Here is a 21360-nt window from a genome sequence, read left to right as displayed (position 1 = left end):
TTTGTTATTGTCTTTCGTAACATAACATACATTAAGTAGAATAAAGGAATTTATAGAACTTAAAGAATTTAAAAGATTATCTCTAGTTTGACATTACTGCTTTCTGGATTATTTTCTGGTGTTTCCTTAAAAAATACACATTTGGAATTTGACCGTAAACTTTGCTGACTGTGTTGTTTTTGTCTCTGCCTACTTCAGTCCAGTGGGATCGCAGCCATCATTGTCATTCTGGTGTTACTGCTGCTGGTGGGCATCGCTTTGATGTGGTGGTTTTGGCCCCTTTGCTGCAAAGTGGTGAGTAAGAAGGATTTGCAACTCTATTCTATTTTTTTTTTTAAATCAGTAAGATGTAAGGTAAGGCCTGAAATATGAAAGAATGCCACATTGTTCAAAAAAAGCGAAGTTTCAGTTAGCCAGCAAACTGAATTTTAATTGTTTTTATCACTGCAATAAATTCTAGAAAACATGCATGCCAATAAATGTATCAAAAAACTTCATCTCAAAAACGCATTAAAATCAGGTTTGTGAGAAGAAGGGGAGAGGTCGTTGAGAATAAAGGATGTTTCCACTCAAGTGCAGGAGAAATTCAAGCAAATTGAATGATGTTTTCTGTTGGATTCATTGAGAGAAGTTGATAACCTGTCGGGGTGGTTTTATTATTTTTTTTTTAAGTGCTTATTGAATCTTTTATTTCCTCTTTGAAGGATCTACTATTTCAGGACCTTTTTTGATTGCTTCTGAAAAATATTTTAGAACTAAGTCATGTGCCATTGTTAGGGTCATGACAGGTGGTTGCAGTTTGTGTCGTTTTTCATGTTTGTGTGACGTCTGTGAAGGGATGTGGGTGTGTATTAGTTCTCTACCGCTGCTGTAACTAATGCCACACACTTGCTGGCTTAAAGCAATACGAATTTATTGTCCAACAGTTGTGACCACAGCTCTGACGTAGGTCTCGCTGGGCTTCCGTGGGCTACAAGGTGTTGGCAGGGAATGTTCTAGGGGAGACTCCATTCCTTCGCCCTTTCCCGCTTCTCCAGGCCACCCACATGCCCTGCCTCGGTGGTCTCCTTTCTTCACCTTCAAAGTCAGAAGCGTCACATCTCTCTGACCGTCCTTCTGTAATTACATCTCTCTCCGACTCTGAGCCCAGCTGGGAAAGGTTCTCCAGTTTTAAGGACCCAGGTGATTAGGCTGGACCCTCCTGCATCATCCAGGATACCCTCCCTTCTCAAGGGCCTTAACCTTAATCAGATCTGCAAAATCCCTTTTGTCATGTCAGGTAATTTATTCACAGTATCAGGGAATTAAGGGACAGACATTTTTGTGGGAGTGTTACTCTACTTACCTTTGCGGGGTGGAACATTGAGTGATCAATTTCAGCACATCTCACGCAACCCAATTTAGATTGTGCAGGTCTCACGGAAAAGATGATCCTGAGAAAGCCTTCTTTCAAAGCATGCCCACTACTGATTTTGAGAGTATTCCTTTTATGATAAGCACATCCCGTAGATCTTTCTATTTTGTAGGTCATCGTCATGTTTTGCTAGATTGCCTTTTAACCCTCTCACTTTCACTCACCGATTTGAGCTTCTTTGTAATTTGAGGCAGGGCTCTATGTTGTCCCCGCATTTATTATTCATTGTACTCCAGTTTGCTTTCAAGAGGCAACTTTACAATCCTTCATCTCAGAGCATTTGGCCCACGGATGAGGCACAGAATTAACTCCGACAACAGCAGCGACAAGGAGCATCCTGTCTCCTTGCTGAACTAATCAGTTTCCTGCCACAGCAATTTACGATCAGACCGTTTCCTGTTGTAATCTTTATTATCTTAGATATGGCTATTTTAAAGTGGCCAGCCTCCTCGAGTCTCAAATTAAAAAGCATAAAGGTGCCCTAACACGATTTGTGCTCCTTGGTTTTTTTAATTTAAACCTCGCAGGGGTTGGATTTAACTCCCTTCGTTACGTGGCAGTTTCATTTAGTGTTGACCAGAGGGATCAAAAAGTGTCAAAGTGTGTGATTTCTAAAAAGACACATGCAAAAGCTGAAGTGGGTTTCTTCGGGAAGTTGCTAGATGTGCTCAAATATATGGGTTTTGACCATCATTTTGGATACTATAGAGGGATCCAGTCATTAGGTGGTGACGTTAGCGGCTGATCTCAAATCCTGGAGTTACCTTTCTATAAGGTATAGCGGGGCCCCTTTAATGGTGTGATGTCAAGATGTCAGAAAGGCTTTGTATCCTCCGAAACATCCTGAATGCTTCTTAATTTCCTGAACTTATCACTAGAGAGAGGACCCACCTTTCTTTTACGCTTAGAAATATAGATTAAAAGCAGCTCGGCCTGAGTGTGAATTTATATTTACACCTATGCGCAACTGAATCGTAACAAAAGTTTTCTAAAGCAGGTTTTAAAGCAGGGAGAAAGTAGAGGCAAAATTCTGGATTCAGTCCTTGGCAAATATGTATCGATTATCTAGTGGGCGTCAGTACTGTGCTAGGAACAGAGGATACTCAGATGCCTACGGCATGATACGGAGATTCACATTTTAATCTGGAAACGCGGAAATGTGGGCAAATGAGTGTAAATGCAGGGTCATGAAGGCCCCGGGAGCAATACATGTGTGAAGACCAGCAGGAGCATAAAGGAGGAAAGATTTGCCAGAGACTAAAGGGAGCATTTTGGAGAGACCTAACTGAGTGGGTGCCCCCAGACTGAGTTTTGAGTGGCAAATATAAGATGCTGGCGGTTGCTGAGGGCCATTTCAGATGAAAGGCACATGGAATTGTGAGTTATGCTCTGGGACGTGCGAGGCTGAGAGCCCGTGTTGCCGGGGGAGGGAACGGTGAACGGCAGTTTAGGTTTCGGCACGGACCCCACTAGGGAGGCCCCCTACATCCTGCAGGAAGTCTGAACTCATCCCAGGGAGGATGAGAAGCCGCTGGAGAGATCTGATCCATCTAATCACGTGAAAGAAGCTTTGGGTGCTTTAGAGTAGCGCTGAGGTCTGGTCCCGGGAGGAATATTCACGACTGGATCCAGTTGAGTTCCATCAGCAGGTGAAATGGAAGCCAGTGACAGACGGTGCACCCTAGCTGTGGCCAGAGCAGAGTTCTTCTAACGAAGTGTAGACAGTTGGAATCTTAAGCTGGAAGCTAAGTGGGCTAGAGCAGCGGTCCCCAACCTTCTTGTCACCGGGGACCGGTTGCATGGAAGACAATTTTTCCACGGACTGGGGGCGGGAGGATGGTTTAGGGATGATTCAAGCGCATTATATTTATTATGCACTTTATTATTATGACATCGTAATATATAATAGTTACACCACTCACCATAATGCAGAATCTAATGCTGCTGCTGACCTGGCAGGAGGCGGAGCTCGGGCGCTGATGTGAGTGATGGGAGCAGCTGTAAATACGGATGAAGCTTCACTCACTCACCTGCCGCTCACCTCCTGCCGTGTGGCCGGTTCCTAACAGGCCATCAACGGGTACCAGTCTGCAGCCTGAGGCTTGGGGACCCACAGGGCTAGAGAAAAATGAAGAGATAATGTGGAAAAAATGGGGAAGTGGGACCATAACCCTGTGAAGAAGGACCTTGAGTATTTCAGAAGGTGTTGTAGTACCACTGCAGCACATTTTATTTTATTTTGTTCCTTTTACAGAAATATTCGTTCAGTGCAGAAAGGAGAATGTGGCCAGTGAAATAATTCTTCACAATATTATTAGGGATGAGTTTGACTTTGACTATCTGTCATTGCCAGGGATATAACTATTTAATGGAAAATGAAATGCATCTATTTCAGCTTGGTGTTGTACAAATTTATTCTTTTTTGAATGTGTTGTAAGGACTCCTGGCAAATATTTAAATCTAATCTTTCAACTGGAACATGACTGAACAGCTTAAGATGTCTGTGCTCGGGCACGTTTAGATCATGTCGGCTGTTCCCCTCCGTGCACACCATGCGCTCCGGAGCTCTTATCGAGATAGAAAGCGTGAAAAGAAGCCCTGAACAGGGGCCTCACTATCTGTCACATACTCTCCATTCAGTCACTTTACATTTTATTAAATATTAAACTATGAAAGCTTAAATCCTACTTTATAAAATGATTGAATGTTTCACTTTCAGAGATTAAAATTTCACAGATATCTAATCAGTGACACGGCGATGACAATGGAACTTATCTTTTAGACAATGATCCTCCAGTTTTATTTTATTTTATTTCTGCTTCCCGTAACAGAAAAACCCTCAGAGCAGCCACTGTCGGGATTCCAATATTGGGGATTCTCCCTGGGAGGAAAGGGGTGGGCAGAGTGAGGGATCTCCGGAGGTCAATGTAGTTTGGAAAATCCCCCTGTGGTTTTCAAAAATCCAGGTCTTCATCCCTGGAAGCTGTGACTGTTACTTGATAGAGTAAAAGGGACTTTGTGAATGTAATTCAATTAAGCATTTTGAGACTGGGAGATTATGCAGGATGATCTAGGTGGGTCCTCAATGCAATCCTTGTCTTAATAAGAAGGAAACAGGGAAATTAGACTATAGCAGAGGAGGAGGCAGTGTGACCATAGAGGCAGACATTGGAGTGATGCAGCCACAAGCAAAGGGATGCTGGCAGACACCAGAGCTGGAAAAGGCAAGAAACATATTTACCCCCGGAGCTTGCAGAAGGAGCCGCCTTTGCTAACACCTGACTCTTAATCCCGCGAGACTCATTTTAGACTCCTGCCCTCCAGAAGGATTAAAAAAAAAGTTTCTGTTGTTCTAAGCCACCAAGAGTATGATAATTTGTTATAGCAGCAATAAGAAGCTGACATATCTTCTGAATAGTTCTGATATTCCCGAGAGTTGGGAATCGCTGCTTAAGGCTATTGATTTTGGGAATTCTTGATCTGTTTCCAGATCAACTAATTACAAAGCAGAAAACAGCAACAACAAAACCCCTTCAACTTTTCATAGACTACAAGAGGTTGTAAGATGGGAGACAGTACAATATTAATATTCTTTAAAATGTTTGCAGTGGTACCAAGACTATTAAAAGCAATATGCATTCTTTAAAATTAGAATAGCCCTTCTGTTTTGTTTTGGGTAATTGTAAAGTTTGTGTGCATAATGCTTTATACACTGAGTAGAATTTACTTACTCTCTTGAAGTGATGAGAAATTGCAAGGAATTTTTGGAAGAAACAGTTTTATGCTTTTCAGAATGTCCAAGGCACGAATGTTATTTGAACCATTTGACAATGAGATCTATGGACAACTTTCTCAGGGGGATGTTATTTGCTAGAAGGAACCAGTACAATTTCGTTCAAACTCAGATATTGAACCATTAAATCCACTGAAAGCTAGACATCGACCTTTTTACTCTGCAGAGAAAAACAGAATTTGAACATTTAACTAATTACTTTGCGAAACTAAGACATATACCGAGTTAGCTGGACCAGTTTGGTCCTAGGAAAAAAAGAAGCATAGCAGAGTCAGAAACGTCTTCTCCAGCATGTTTTATATTAAAATTGTAGCCAAAGTTCTTAAAAAGTTACCCTGTCAGATGAGAAAATAGTACCATTTTGGTGATACTTAGGTAAAATTATAATTTAAAATTATGTTATTTGTTAAAAGTCTTTCCTTATAGACTGATAATTTCAAGAGGGCAGGTAGGGTGTGTATTTTGCCCATCATTGTAAACCTGGCATGTTGCACAGTAAATACTGGTTATCCAGTGGTTACAGTGTTACCTTCTTGACCCATCTTAACTCTTAAAAATTAAGAAACTTGGTAGCTCTTTAAGGGCAAATCAATTTCAAAATAGGAAACCTTGTTGCTAGTTATAAAAAAATATTCTGTCAGCTATGGAGAAGTATTATGCTTGAGGGAATTTATGGTATAATCATCATTCTTTATATGATTTCCATTGACTTCATTTGGTGTTTTTAATATATAACAGGAAAGATGGCCTTTGTAATCCTATATAATGAGAAATAAGATACAACTACTACGAATATCTTAGTTGTAATAAAACTCCGAAGTAGAAGCAATTTAACTTTTGTCTCCTTGCTGCTACATATACCCCACAGGGGTTTCTAACCTGAGGATTGTGAATTTGCATGGAAAAAAACACCTCTTTATTTTTACTTCTAATTGAAATTTATCACTTCCATCATTGATGAATGTAGGTCCCTGCCCACAAAAGCATTAGCAGTTCTGAAGACTTTGTCACCAATAGTAATCACGATATCACATTTATAGTTGTTTAGCTGTTTTTGAGATGTCTTTTACAAGCATCACTACTTCAAAATTGTGATAGTTACTAGACCTATTGCAACATCTTATTATTTAATGAATAAAGAAACATATATATTTCTTTGTCAGTTTTTTAAATAGATTGGACAATTATATTTCGGTATAATTGGGGTCCTTTAAATCCTATGTATTTTAATTTAGCATAATTATTATGGGGAGTGATCCGTAACTTCACCAGACTGCCAAAGAGAGGCACAGAATAAAAAAGGTTAAGAAAAAAAAAAATACCCCTGCTATAAGTATCTGGTCACCCAAGATGCTTTTAATATGAGACTGTTTTATAATTTTAAATCTTTCAGTTCATCTTAATGAGCATTCTCAAGGATGAAATCAAGAGATGATATAATTTAAAACGTTGAAGATAATGTCCTCTCTGTGCCCAGGATTTCCATGCAAAAGTAGAAATCCAAACCAATGACAGACGAAGAACTTTGTCTTGTAATACTTGCAATAGAAGAGCCCTCGTGTAAAGTTGAATTTTTAGGCACTACCATTAGTGAATGTTGAGTTTGCAAACTGTTCCATAAGGGGAAAAGTTCTCATTTTTATGTGACGTTATTTCTTACCATCTGTTTAGGAGTCTGTATCCTGTTCATTGAATGTCCACACATCCATCCTCTACGACTGTTTTTCCTTAACAAAGACATCAGCAGCAACATCCTTCCTTTTTCCTTAGATTAAAAAAGGCTGGGGAGGAGGAGGGGCTAAATCAACTTATCCTGTATTGAATTACGAGTGAGAGATCAGAAAGTACAGATGTTTTCATCATTGTTTAGCTTAGAGCAACAGTCCCCAACCTTTTTGGCACCAGGGACCCGTTTCATGGAAGAAAGTTTTCCATGGACTAGGGGTGGGGTGAGGCTGGGGTGGGAATGGATGGTTTGGGGATGATTCAAGCAGATTACATTCATTGTGCACTTTATTTCTGTTATTATGACATTGCAATATCTAATGAAGTAATTATACAACTCACCATAATGCAGAATCTAATGCCACTGCTGACCTGACAGGAGGTGGAGCTCGGGCGGTGATGCAAATGATGGGGAACGGCTGTAAATACAGATGAAGCTGCCCTGGCTTGTCTTCTGCTCACCTCCTGCTATGTGACCTGGTTCCTAGCAGGCTACGGTCTGGTCCGTGGCCCAGGCATTAGGGACCGCGGTCTTAGAGGATATGTTGAGTTGATGGCAGAGTTGTTAGCAGAAATGACAGTCCTATAGTTGCATCATTGGGAGAACCAGACACTCCATAGAATTGCAGATGTAAGGCTAACGAGGTGGTTAGCCTTGATTTATTCCATAAATCTTAATTTTAAAAAAACCATTTAAAAAGTTATCTTTTTAAAGCCTGATTTGCTAAGTAGGTTGAGCTTTGGTGATGAGGGTAGGTCTAAGTGGAGCTAGAATCATCTTCTTAGCCAGCAACAGCTGTGCTGTTCTTGTGTAAATAGTAATCATGCTTCTGCATTGCACTTGTGTTTTATTGTTGAGGAGGGCTCCCGGTGCCTTTATTGAGTTACTTTGAGAGCAGACTGATCTTTTTTTTTTTTTTTTTTTTGTGGAATGCACAATAAAACAGAAGTAATTTAAATTTTAATATGCCTTCCTTGCACCATTAATTAGAATGATTTATGTTTGCTTGCCTCCTTGAAGTAGAGTGTGATGCTAGGTCGTGCTGCTTTTTCATGGTGATGTTTTCCAACAGAGCATCATTTATGAAACAGGGTATCAAACTCTTCTTGGTCTTGGTTTATTTGCTCTGACAGCAGCCCCTTTGCTTAACCACTATCTGAATCCATTCTCACACGGTTTTTTCCAGTCCACGTTTGGCATTTTAAATTAAATTTGTTGTCTAGATTGCAGGCCAGTTATTTACTTGTTCGAAGGAGGATTCTTCGATCATTGATGAGTTTGTAAAGGAGGAAAAAAAGCAGATATCCTGGACCATATTTTGGTCTGGATGTTGAAAGCATCTAACTTTGGAGGATTCAGAAAAGAAGGACCTCCCAGGTACTAATATACTAATAAAAGAACCTTGTGTTTACATACTTCAGAAGAAAGGCACTATGCTTATTCTCTGATCTTATTGAAAGGAAAAGGGAGAGTGAAAGGAAGAAACCCACACACATTTTAGACAAATTTTTGTAAGGCACTAAGAATGATTTCTCCATTGTCTGTGGGCTCCTAGGCACCTAGATGACATTGCTGATAAATTGGGCATTTCTTTTTGTCACTGGCAAGAATCAGTTCTGAAATACTACTTGGTCTACAGTCATTGTACGGTATCTTTTTTTAAAAAAATCCGAGGCAATGCTATGTTGACAGTTCTTTTCACTCTTCTCTGAATATCGGAACATATGATTGCATCAAGCTGGCTGCAGCCTCCAGTGCTGACATTTTTTAGCGCAAAGAATGCCCACATCACTCGAACATTTGAAAAGTGTTAATGAGCAGATCAAAAGGACTGTTGCCTGAAGCAGCTAAGTTTTTTTTTTTTCAAAAAAGAAATCGGCTCTCCTCCAAACTGAAATTTTCATTCTAGCAGCTCAGTCGATGAGATGTAATCTTCCCTGATGATGATAATAACAAATGGAAAAAAAAAATTGGAGAAGGATCAAACTCTGCATATGGTTCATAAAGTGGTGAAAGTGTTTTCCAGAATCTTCAATACAGAGCTGAAGGATGCTAAGTGGAAAAAAATCCTGGCAACTAGGCAATATTATGCCTTTTAAAATCTGCAAATTCTCATAAAATATGGTGCATATGAATACATCCTTTTCTGAAATGAATGTGTTCTTGCACTATTTAATATAAGAATGGAATCCTCATGACTGTTATTTTTAATGTATTTGTACTAACAGCACATTTTTTCTTTGCTTCTGAACTAGTTTTACTGAAACGTAGGGATGTCAGTTGAACACAGATTTTTTGCCATTTTTGGCTCTTGGGCCAAATGGCTTTAGATTATTTTCACCTTCCTTTGTCACTTACAAGGTCGTGTGGTGGAGTGCAGAGAAAGGAGTGTTTGGAAATATCACAAGAAAACCATTTCAGTCCCTGTCCCAAAATTTCTAGGTGGGTGATGTTGGGCATATTAATTAACATGTTACATCTCTATAAAATGGTGACAAACTCTATCTTGCTTTATTAGCTTTTATATGTTGCAGTTATAAGCTTTAAATATAACTCTCTCTATGTAATTATCTATCATCTATGTATTTATTCACCCATCCATTCTAGGAAGTAACATCTACACAAAAAATCTTAGGTCTTTTCTTTTGCACCCTTTCTTTTGCTGACCAAACCTTATTTTAAAAAGATGTGTCACATGGCAGACACTGAACTCAAGAGTTTGGAGGTAGATGGACCCAGGTCCTGGGTTTGAATCCTAATTCTGCGTTTTTTCTTTGTATGTCTGTGGGCAAGTTACCGAAGTCAGAGCTTCCCTCTCCTTACACTTACAATAAGGATGAGCATAGTAACTGCACAGGGTTAATTATGAAAATAGAGAAATATAGAATGGGTGGCATTTGAAAATACCAATAAAGGGTGGTTATTGTAAATAGTGATAACACAGATGAGGCTCAGCTCTGGTTCAGTTTCTGAAAGTGCTGTTATTTTTTGTGATGGTGGTTGTGTCTTTTAATTTACTAGGTCGAAATTTGATTTAGATAGAGCTTTAAGGTCTTTGTTTTAATTGTTGACAATGTAGAAAATATGCTTGCCCGGACTTCAAAATCATTTTAAATTTGTATATAAGTCATGCGTTCAATCATACATAAAAATAACCACACATCATTAGAAAAACAAGTCCTAATGTTCTTCCCTGGAGTAAGATGAATATAAATGCATATAGATGCATGGCCATACTTAACTATGAAAAGGCATAGAAGCAAAAGATTTGGTGGAAATATTGTCACATGTATTTTTTTTTGTTGTTGTTATTTTGTTAGAATATTCCTATTGGAAAGGACCTACAATTAATCCAATTTATTTCCAAGATAAAGAGACTTAGTATGATTTTATGTCTTTTCTTCTGCCATTGAGTTCATTAGTTCTCTGACTTCATTGGTTGAGAGAAAAATTTGGTGCTTCATTGTCCTTGGAACTAGCAATGTTTTAGTTTCACACACACCTATCTCTGTCTATTTATCATTTGTGTATGTTTTTCCCCAATATTTTACTCATAAATTTGGGGATTGACAATGATTCTTCGCAAACATTCTCCGTTCCTTCAGCTGCACTTTTGTCCATATTTTTAGTCTCTGCTGTTTGCAGAGCACTTTATCAGGCACTGACAGTATTTCAAAAAACAGGAAATGTTTCTTGCCCTTAAGACATTTACACTTTTCAGGACAAATTCCAAAATAAATCTATAAACCCAAGTTAAATGAAGCATGATATATACAATGAAGCAACATATATTTTTAAAAGTTTTAAGGCTCTGAGATGAAGCGACAGAAAGTTTTGGTGGTCTGGTCTCTGAAGGCTGGATGGGACCTAAGGTGGAAATGGTCATCATATTTGGGGGAAGCGTAGGCATCGTCAGTCTGGCTGGAGCAGAGGTGTGTGTCAGTGGATGTGTGTAGACAGATGTTGGGGTTTAACTGAGGAGGGACTGACACCATGCCGTGGCACTTGAGCAATGAGACTAGAAGAGTTGGCTCACGTAGATCTACTGATGGAAGGGACTTTGGGGTTTTTTTTTTAGCTTGCAGCTTCACTAGATAAAGGATCTCCAGTGAAGAGAAAGAATGCAAAGATGCCTTTCATGAAACTACGTGAGTTTGACAGTAGTGGTCACAGTTTTTAAATTGAAACTCAATTTTCCCATATCAGTGCTAAACTTAGATGCTCTACAGGATAATGAATATGACATTCAAAAGGAGGAGTTATGGAGGAAGATGTTCAGTAATTCTCAGGAGGATATAATATAGAACAGGGTTTGGGGATACTATTTATGTCCCCAGAAATTTATTATACCAGTGCAAGATGTACAGGTAATAAGAAGAGTAAATTGGAACTACTTGCAAGGAAATGAAAATGAGTTCAGGTATATTATGCTCAGACTTAGTGGAACGGAAGGAATGTACCTCGATCCTTTTCTAGTGAGAGAGAGCTCCAGAGACCACTTTACGGGAATTCGCAAAACTAAAGAGTGGAAGCGTGATTTGTAAGGTCTTTCCAATAAAATTTGGTAATTCATTGATTTGAATTGTGGGCATTGGAACCAGTTATCGATTTTGACTGGAGAAGTGATAGATTAAGCCCCTATTTGAAGAGTATTGACTTGGTACGTAAGTTAGAATGAGGGCTAGCTTGGAGATAGAGAAATAAGCTGGAAGTCTAATTTATCTACAAGTAGAACATATAGCCATGGATGTAAAAAAAAAAAAAAAAACTATGGCAATTATAGACTATCAGCCAATTTTCTCAATATATTATTGAACAAAATTTTTAGAATGGGGGGTGAGAAATGGGAGAGTGAGTCTGTTTTGTCTGAGCACGATTCATTTAGTTATAACGGTTCAGCCATGCTTAAAATGCTATTATCAGTTCTGGAAACCACACTTTGAAATATTGTCCAAATGAATATGTGCTAAAGAAATTGACCAAAATGACCAAATAACTCAAAACCACCTCATGAGAAATAGTTGATATATTTAACTTCCAGATGGGTAGACGCAACAGATACATGGTGATTATCCTAGTCTTCAAAAACAGGAACTGCTCTCTTCTGGAAGAAAAATTGGTTGGGGTGTGTGTGTGTGTGTGTGTGTGTGTGTGTGTGTGTGTGTGTCTATTTTCAGACTCTAGGATTAGGACTAGAGAGTAGAAACCACAGAGAGGGAAGCTTTGGCTTCATTTGGGGGAAAAACTTTCAAGTAATGTGGGTTCCTTGCCAATGGAATGAATTGCTTTGTGAGGTAGTGAATTTAGTGCTATGGCAGCAATTCAAACATAGCTGGATGACAACTTGGTGGGAGTTTTTCAGAGTATTGAGGTTTTGATTGTGTATGTATTGGAGGAGTTGAAAAAATGTTGTATTAGATAATTTTAAGGTCCAAAGAATCCCAAGTTTATGATTTTAGGTAGCGAAGAGAGGAATGGAATGAAAAGAATCCCATTAGTAGTCTACCTCCTTAGTTCCTCCCTCCCTCCCTTTGCCCCTTCCTCTCTCCGTTTTTCTTTTTTCTTCCTTACTTCCTTGAAAGTCTAATTGTGCCAGACGCTCTCCTAAGTACTGGGACTGCCATGAAGAGCGAAGCAGGCATGAAACCTGTTCTCCTAGAACTTACAGTTTTGGGGAGCTAGATAAAATTATCAACTCTGATAAATGCTGGGAGAGAACAAGGAGGCATCTTTTCATATCAAGGGACTCTTTCCTGCCTTGGGAAGGTTGGGAGAGAGAGGGAGAAGTATTTCAAAGAATCTATTGGACGTGGAAATGATTTGGTGGCATCATTTAGAAGTGAGAAGGAAACTATGGATTACGCCAACATTTTGAGGCTGCAACTGAAAACAGTGATTTGCTTGAGAAAAACAGGGAAGACAGGAAGAAGGAGGGTTGGCTTTTAAGTGAAGATGTTTGAGTTGGTTTTGACCTTGTTGAGTATGAAATGCTCACAGATATTGTTGTCACTGGTTGACAATGACATGAGATGCTTGCTTTTTCTTAATAAAAGAAATGTGCCTATGGTTTGACAACCTTAACTTTATTTTGTTTTACTAAAGTATTATTTTAAATCTTAATCCTCAACTGGCATTTATTTCTGGGCTAACTGCAAAAAAAATCATAAATTTGTATCCTTAAAAATTACTAAAAAGAACTAGAATTTTATGTTTCATAATAAAATGGAATTAAGAGGATTAAATATAAATAACAGCATTTCTTGTGGCATTCAGAAGAGATTCCACCAAATCAAGTTACTCTCCAGTTACATCTATACAATTGTGTGTGTATTTATCCTGAGGTTTAGATCTAAGCTAAAACTTGAATGATGAAAGTATTATACATACAGAAAATTATGGGCCATTTCTCTAAACATTGTCGGTAACATCAAAATTTTAAAATGCTTTCATTATGGGAAATTTTAAAGATTTGCAAAGAGAAAGACTAATATAATGAAGCTCCCATGTCCTTGTCACTCAGTTTCAATGATTCTTAACTTATTGTCAATCTTATTTCCTCTATACTCCTGGTTTCCCTTCCCAAATTATTTTAATGAAAATACCAGAATCATATCGTTTCACTTGGAAACATTTGTGTATACTTCTAAAAGACAAGCAGTCTTTAAACAACATACCCATGATAATAGTAATATACTACTATTATTATTTTAATTATTAAATTAAAATTAAATTAAATTTAACTATTAAATTATTCACTGATAAGGTGGCATCTCATTTGCCAAGTCACTATTGTTTTAAACCTTTGAAAAATTAATAACACGATTGAAACATTTGATATTAGATGAAGTGAAGCAGTTACATTTCCAAACACTTTTTCCTCCGAGTACAGAGACTTGGGTGTCTACCTGAATTTTCAGAAGCCGTTGACAGTTGGTGGAAAAGATTTTCTATCACTATGGGGTGAAAATCCAGATACCCCAGTTCCAGTGACGGCCATTCCAAATTAGGTCATAGGCTCTATTTCTCTCTCATGAAGAATTAACCGTGTGAGATTGCATGAGTAATGGTTCCCTGGAAAGAAACCTTGGTTAAAAAGTTGATTTGTGTGCCGTTAGTCCCAGCCACTAGGGAGGCTGAGGCAGGAGGATCACGTGAGCCCAGGAGTTGGAGGCTGCAGTGAGCTCTGATTGCACCACTGTGCTCCAGCCTGGGAGACAGAATGAGACCTTGTGTCTCAAAAAAACCAAAGTTGCTTTATTACCAAAAGCTTCAAGCAACAATTTGCGTCCTCAGTTCTGTGGACAGGCTGACTTAGCCAGGTCATTTTCACCTGGACTCTCACTGATTGCAGTCAGGTGTCAGTCGGGCTGGAGTCTCTGAAGGCTCAGGTGCCTGGATGTTCAGGACGGACTTTTCTCTCCCATGTCTGGCACCTCAGCGGGGTGCTCAGCCATGAAATAGCTGGAGACAACCAGCGCCTCTCTCTCTCCACCCAGCCTCAGATGATGGTGGGCTTCCTCACAGCCCCCTAGTCTCAGGGTGGACTTCTGACACGATGGGATCCCCCAGCGTGAATGTCCAAGGGTGTCAGGGGAAGCTGAGAAGCTGCTTTTGGTCTAGCCTTGGAAGGGATGTGATGCTCCTTCTACCTCACTCTGCTGGTGCAAAGCTAGTTTATAGGCAAGCCCAGATTCCAAGGGAGGGGCATGAATATTGGGAGGCAAGGTTCACTGGGGAACGTCTTTGGAGCTATCACGGTATTTTACCGATCTAATTATTTTTACACACCCTTCCTGTCTGCTCCCTATGGAATTATTTATATTTGATTTTTTTCTTTTTTGAACAGGTTATCAAGGATCCTCCTCCACCACCACCACCTGCACCAAAAGAGGTAAATGCGTGTTTTTTTTTCCTGTATGCTCATATCATCTCCAACTTTGATCAGTTCCATTTATTGTTAGATGACTATGATACCCCTGTATTCATTTTTTAACTTGTGAAAATCAATTGTTATTTTTTGTCTTCTTGTGATTTTTTTTATGTGCTAAAGGCATGGGACTTTCTTACATTGGTAGACACACACTGGCCATTGGAATCAACAGCACATAGACATTTAATATACTTGTTATAGTACTATGTCAATAGTTCTGATGTCACTGATTTTATTTACAAAAAGTTGGAAGATCCGAGCTGGCAGTTTAAAAATGTTATTACTTTATTCAAAATGATTATTGCTTGTATATTACTGTGTTAGCCAAATTCATGTGAGCAGCCTGAGATGAGGAACGTACTGGTGTTGTATGTTTTCAAAACTTCTCAACCGCTTATTTTTTCAGTCCAATTTCCACAGAGTTCACCCATACATTGATGCTTTAAATCATTGTTCAAATATTGTAATTTTAATGTTTTACCTTTCTAAGTATAAAGTGATGAAAAAAATGTGGATTAAACAAATAATACTCAGAGTTAAAGAGAATTTTTGGTCACCTGGGAATGATGTAAGAGAGATTCCTAAAATCTAAGGAAGGGAAGGAATTCTCATAGCTGTAGAACTCGACTTGAAATTTATGCATGTAAGCATAAATACACCCACATGTCCTATATACTATTTTTTCATGACAGTGATATCATTCAGAAAAAAGTTTAAGTGTGAGCCAGTTCCGACTAAACAATATTTTAAGAAATAATTAAATCCGTTTAAAAAACGTATTTCCACAGGAGGAAGAAGAACCTCTGCCTACTAAGAAATGGCCAACTGTGGACGCTTCGTATTACGGTGGTCGAGGGGTTGGAGGAATTAAAAGGATGGAGGTTGGTATCTTAAAAGAAATAGAAGCTGCTAATCTGGAACATGCATTTCTAGTACTGTTAAACCATGGAAACTGTCCTTCTTACAATTCAAAATTATAATATCCATTTTTACTTAACACTGGGTCTTTTCTGGATACATTTTTTTCCTATGGGATCATCCTCGCCATTTCAAAACTGTTCAAGAACTGGTTTCGTTAGTCAAAGGATTGCATTGATAAGACCTTCGGATTATGAAGGACAAAACAAAAGGGCTTTTCTCATTACTTTGGAAAGCAGTTATTGCATAGAGCATTGACTTTGAAGACACCAGCCACTCACAGTTGCAACAATGCCCTTCTTTGAAAGCATCTAATAGTTACGTACTATTTGAGGAGAAAATGTCAATAGCATGTGTGGATATGACCATATCACAGATATGGAGGAAGCACATTTATTTCTTTATTTCAGCTTTTACTTATCATTTACGAACTAGCATAATTAATATTACGTATCATTTACAGAATGTGTTGAGCTTTCAGACTGTCTCAAAGTGCGGATTAAAATTGAATCTTAATATTATATCTCAAAAATCAAATGAGGTTTTTTTTAATCACCATGAACTATTTTTCAAAGTGATGGATTAATTAATAATAAGCAGTCATTGCCTTCACTGAGCCTTTAACACTACAGACAGGCCAACATCCCATTCCAAGAAGCAATTCAAAGAATTTTCTCATTAACACATTGACTTTGTTATTAAACACACATCCTGGCATTTCCTCCTGATTAGTTACTCTTCAGTTTCACTTCTTGATAAGGTGTTTTGCCATCATTGCGTGTTTTGTATTGTCATATCTGTTTTGTCCCATGACTGCTAGCAAAAACCAGTAAGCTAATTAACAACTCCACGGTTGTTGCCATTTTCTCTTTTTATACATTTCTATAAAATTCAGGTTCCCAAGGGGAGTTTCCCCTTTTCAGGATAAATTTCCATATTCTTCAAAAGAAGACCGGACGTACTTAGCGTGGTTGTCATTACCAAAGTGTTTATATGAGTCATCTGAGAGTGATTCTCACTTTCTTGACCACATTGGGTCTTAAAACAATGCACATTTTTCCTAAGAACTTGCCACTTTATTGCTGAAATATCCTCTGAGGCAGGTACCTCACTGCCAATAAGCCATGGTAGAAGGCAGGTGCTAGGAGTTATTAAGTCGGTCTTTGGAGAAGATAGTGCAAATGTTTTTTCATGGAGGTAATTGCCAATCTCAAACAATACAGGAAAACATGGCTAGGGTGTAGTTCTTGTTGTTTGATACAAAAGGAAGTTTATTTTCCTTCTCTTGCCTTTGTTGTGTCATTCTAGGCTTGGAAGGGTAGGGAAAGATTGGATTGGATGTTCCTATGTGTATAAAAATACAATTGCAAATAAAAATTTTTACATGCAAATATTCAAATATGATCTGTCACAACTTATCTTTATTTAGCCTCATTCCAAAATGTGTGTGTAGAAAGATGTATGTGAGTGGAAAAAAAGTTTGATAGGATATACCAAAAAATGTGAGTAGGTTTCTCTGGATGGAGAATTTTCGTCCTTTTTTTTTTTTTTTTTTTTTTTTTGACACAGAGTCTGGCTCTGTTGCCCTGGCTAGAGTGCCGTGGTGTGAGCCTAGCTCACAGCAACCTCAAACTCCTGGGCTCAAGTGATCCTCCTGCCTCAGCCTCCCAAGTAGCTGGGACTACAGGCATGCGCTACCATGCCCAGCTAATTTTTTCTATATATAGTTAGTTGTCCAGTTAATTTCTTTCTATTTTTAGTAGAGAATGGGGTCTGGCTCTTGCTGAGGCTGGTCTCAAACTCCTGACCTCAAGCGATCCTCCTGCCTCCGCCTTCCAGAGTGCTAGGATTACAGGCGTGAGCCACCTCGCCCGGCCCTGGATGGAGAATTTTCAGTGTGTGCTATATATTTCCCAACTTCTTTCTATTAATAATTTATTTAACCATAAGAATGTACTGCTTTATATTTAGAACAATACATTTAATTTCATTTTGAAATCCACACACGTAAAATACCACATGATGAGATATATTTTAGTATGTGAGCCTTAATTGAATAAATAATATCCTTGGCTGGGCGCAATAGTCCAATATTCCAGTGTTCCAAAGATTGAGATCTTTTTTTAAAGAAAAGAATATATATGCACCCCCGAATGGGTTCTAAGTTAAAAGGAACACTGTTGGTTTCCACTCTAGAGCCAAGAGTACATGCACATCCCTAAGCAACATATAATACAAGTTTCAGGAGTTATTGACTTTAACCTAAAATCATATTGCCAGCCATCCTTTTCAGTTGAAAAAAATTTGAGAACTCAGCCAAATTTTAATAAATCTAGGTCCATTTTAGCTTTGGATAATTTGGCTACCTCGTAGCCAAACAAGATGGAAATGGGAATGAGAAAAAGTGGCAAAGCAAATGTGAGCATTACACAGGGGAAAAACCAATACAGGTTGTGTGTGCTTTTCCAAAATGGTTGGGACCAGAAGTGCTTTAGATTTTGAATTTCTTTTAGATTTTTGAATATTTGCATATATATAATGAGGTGTCTTGGGAATGGGAACACAAAGTTCAAGTTTAAACACAAAATCTATTTGTGTTTTATACATACCTTATACGCATACCCTGAAGGCAATTCATGCAATATTGTTAGTAATTTTGTGCATTATACAAAGTTTTGACTGCAACTGATAATATGAGGTCAGGTGTGGAATTTCCCACCTGTGGCATCGTGTTGGCACTCAAAAGTTTTCAGATTTGGGAGCACTTTGGACTTCAAATTGTTAGATTAGAGATGTTCAATCTGCATGTAAAAATACACAATAAAAATTGAACTGAGAATTAAGCATCATTAAACTTTCTGAAACATGAACTTATTTAAACTTGGAGAGCGAAAATAGAGAACATAATCTGTTTTAAAAGCATTCCTACTCAAACCTGGAAAGTACTTCTCTTTTAAAAAGTACCTTAAACTATGGAAAGTACAAGGAATTATAGAAGTTATGACCACATCTGAATTACAGAATAAATCTTCATAACAAAGGTTATTTTAAGCCAGTGTAGAGATTTTACCTAGGATTTTTTTCTTACTCCTCTTTTAAATTAAATATTTAAGCATTATGGTAATGGGAATTTGCAGAAAGCTGGAACTGAGCTGATGTTAATAACAGCTGTTAGCCCAACTGATCCACGCTACCTAATGACTTCAAATGTATGTTTCTGCCAATTCAGCGTGAAACTGTTTTTGTTTCTTTTCTCCATTCTGAAATTGCTCCTCTATGATATAACCTTCTAGTCATCCAAATATGCTCTGGAAATTATGGAATTTTATTGTTTATAATAAAAGCCAAGTGGAGTTGGAAGAATTTAGCAATCAAGCTTGCACTTACATTTTTAAAATAGAAAAGCTAGATTATATTATTTCTGCTGAGGCTCCCTTTAGCAATTGATTCACGTCATTCTTTTGTCCTTTTTTAACTATCTCAATATGGCCAAACTAAAACAGTAAAATTTATGCACAGATACATACCATATGTATGTAAATATATATATTTACATTGTTTGATTTTTTTAAGAGTATTAGGAATACCATACAAAATATTTTCTAGTTTTAGACTTTGAGATTAAGAATTGTTTGTGGTGGTGATGATGATGATGAAATAAGTCCTTCATGAAATAACACTAATGAATTTATTTAATGAGTCTCCTTTAGACCTCAGCAACTACCCATCACAGGTGTATAGTCTTTTGATAGTTGAGTCCCTAGAAATGATATATTGGGTCAGAATTCTAGTTTAACCAGTTTTATATTCTTTATCTGAGAATAGTAAAAAAAAAAAAAAGAATACGATTAGCATTGCCTCTATGACATCACCCGTGAAGGATAGGCTAGGGAGGTGTATATGTTGAAATCTATCATTTTTGAGTGGATCTAAATCTTATCTACTTATATATTTCTACCCTGAATTCTCTAAATTACGACATTTATATGTTTACTTAACTGTGTATCTCCTTTTTTTCCCTACAATTGAGACTGTATAATTGCAAGAATATGTGTCCTGATTTTAGAGTTTTTAGTTAAATTTAGTTATATCTAAAGATTTTACAAGTGTTAGTTTATCTAGGTGAAGACACTGTGATTTGAAAGAGAAGGTCATTTCTCTGGAAAGAAAGCCAACTATCTAGCTCTCGAGGTTTAATGGTGTTTAAAACAATTTTAACAACCTCATAAAGAACATTCTAGTACCATTGATCACACTGAAAGATACAGGTACATTTTAATGACTCAACAGGGTCCACTTGAAATTGAAAGCCCATTCTAAAATTGTAGTAAAAAAAAGGTAAAAACATCTAAGTAAGGCTTATCAAAAAGCTGTGAGTAGTTCTATGAACAGTAATCATCTGTATCCCTACCCACTAATTCAGGTCATTAAAATGCTTTAAAAGGTCTTTTTTTTTTTTCCTTTGTAAAAATCACTTAACTGTGGTGTGTGTCATCGTGTGCCCTGGATGGGTCTTCATATTTCTCTTTAGAGCTTCACTAGTCTGATCTTCGTTGTCTCTGGTAATGTCCTTGGTTTCTGAAGGACTTCCCACTGCTCCTTGTTGGACAAAGCCCTTGTCCAGGGGCCACACCGTATTCAAATGCCCACTGTCACTCAAATTTGGCCTCTAATTCCTGTTCATTGAAAAATAAAACAATAATTTGATCCTGTGGTTTTTCAATGCCAAGAGTTGTCAGAGAAGGAAATTGCCTAAAATTTGTGGAATTCCCTATTGTCCCCGAATTTTTCTTTTCCAAACATAGTCATTTCAGATTTGTCTTTCTCATTGAAAAATTCACGTTAAATAACCATACTCAGATGAGCACGGGAACTAAAGACTAAAGCCACTTTACAAAGTAAAACTTTATAAAAGTTAAAGAAAACTCATATATAATTATTTTACTTTCAGAATATGTTTAAATCATACGTTTTACCTGAATCAAACTTGATGGAAAGTTTGGAAGGAGCAGCTCCTTTGTGTAACACAAATACATTTGTAAAATTCAAACCAATTTGAAACTTATATTAACGCATTTCAGATCGCCTGTGTTCCAATCTCTGCCCTGCCATTTACTAGCTATTCGGCTTTGGGCACATCACTTAACTTCTTTAGTGCCTCATCTGGAAAGAAAAAAAAAAAATACAGTATTTATCTCTTTGCATTTTTGTGTGGGTTTAATGCAGGCTGATACTCAGTAATCACTCAATAAATGCTAATTTTCATGTATTTCTCCCAGTGTCATCGGTACATATGTGTATGTGTTTAGCTAGCAGAGCATCATACCTAGTTAGAAAACAGAATTATGCGCTGTCATGCGTTTCACATGTCAGCCACAAACGGACTCCTTATTTCAAGCCAGGGAGAAATGACTGCTTCAAATTTGACTCCAGATTTTTACAAAGAGTCTGTTTTTCCCTAGGATCTTAATAATAAATATATTAAGTAGTGGTGAGACACCTATTAAACCCCAGAAGAGGAGGATTGAGGCGTTGGTATACCTGCCCATCTTCTTTTTTGCGACGGTGAATCAAAGGAC

At 37.8% G+C, this 21360-nt stretch overlaps 1 protein-coding gene across 2 annotated transcripts in view; it reads left to right on the top strand.

Annotated features, from left to right (window-relative positions):
* Positions 1 to 21360, top strand: part of ANTXR2 (ANTXR cell adhesion molecule 2) — a 118987-nt gene that overhangs the window by 47690 nt on the left and 49937 nt on the right. For both annotated transcript variants that reach the window (XM_045536907.1, XM_045536906.1), the window contains 3 exons: positions 199 to 294; positions 14780 to 14824; positions 15652 to 15744. In XM_045536907.1, coding sequence (XP_045392863.1) covers positions 199 to 294; positions 14780 to 14824; positions 15652 to 15744 — 234 coding nt within the window. The remainder of the gene's footprint in view (positions 1 to 198; positions 295 to 14779; positions 14825 to 15651; positions 15745 to 21360) is intronic.

This window comes from Lemur catta, chromosome 24 (genome assembly GCF_020740605.2).
Source record: "Lemur catta isolate mLemCat1 chromosome 24, mLemCat1.pri, whole genome shotgun sequence".
Lineage (NCBI taxonomy): Eukaryota > Metazoa > Chordata > Mammalia > Primates > Lemuridae > Lemur > Lemur catta.
This window is presented reverse-complemented; position numbering and strand designations above follow the sequence as displayed.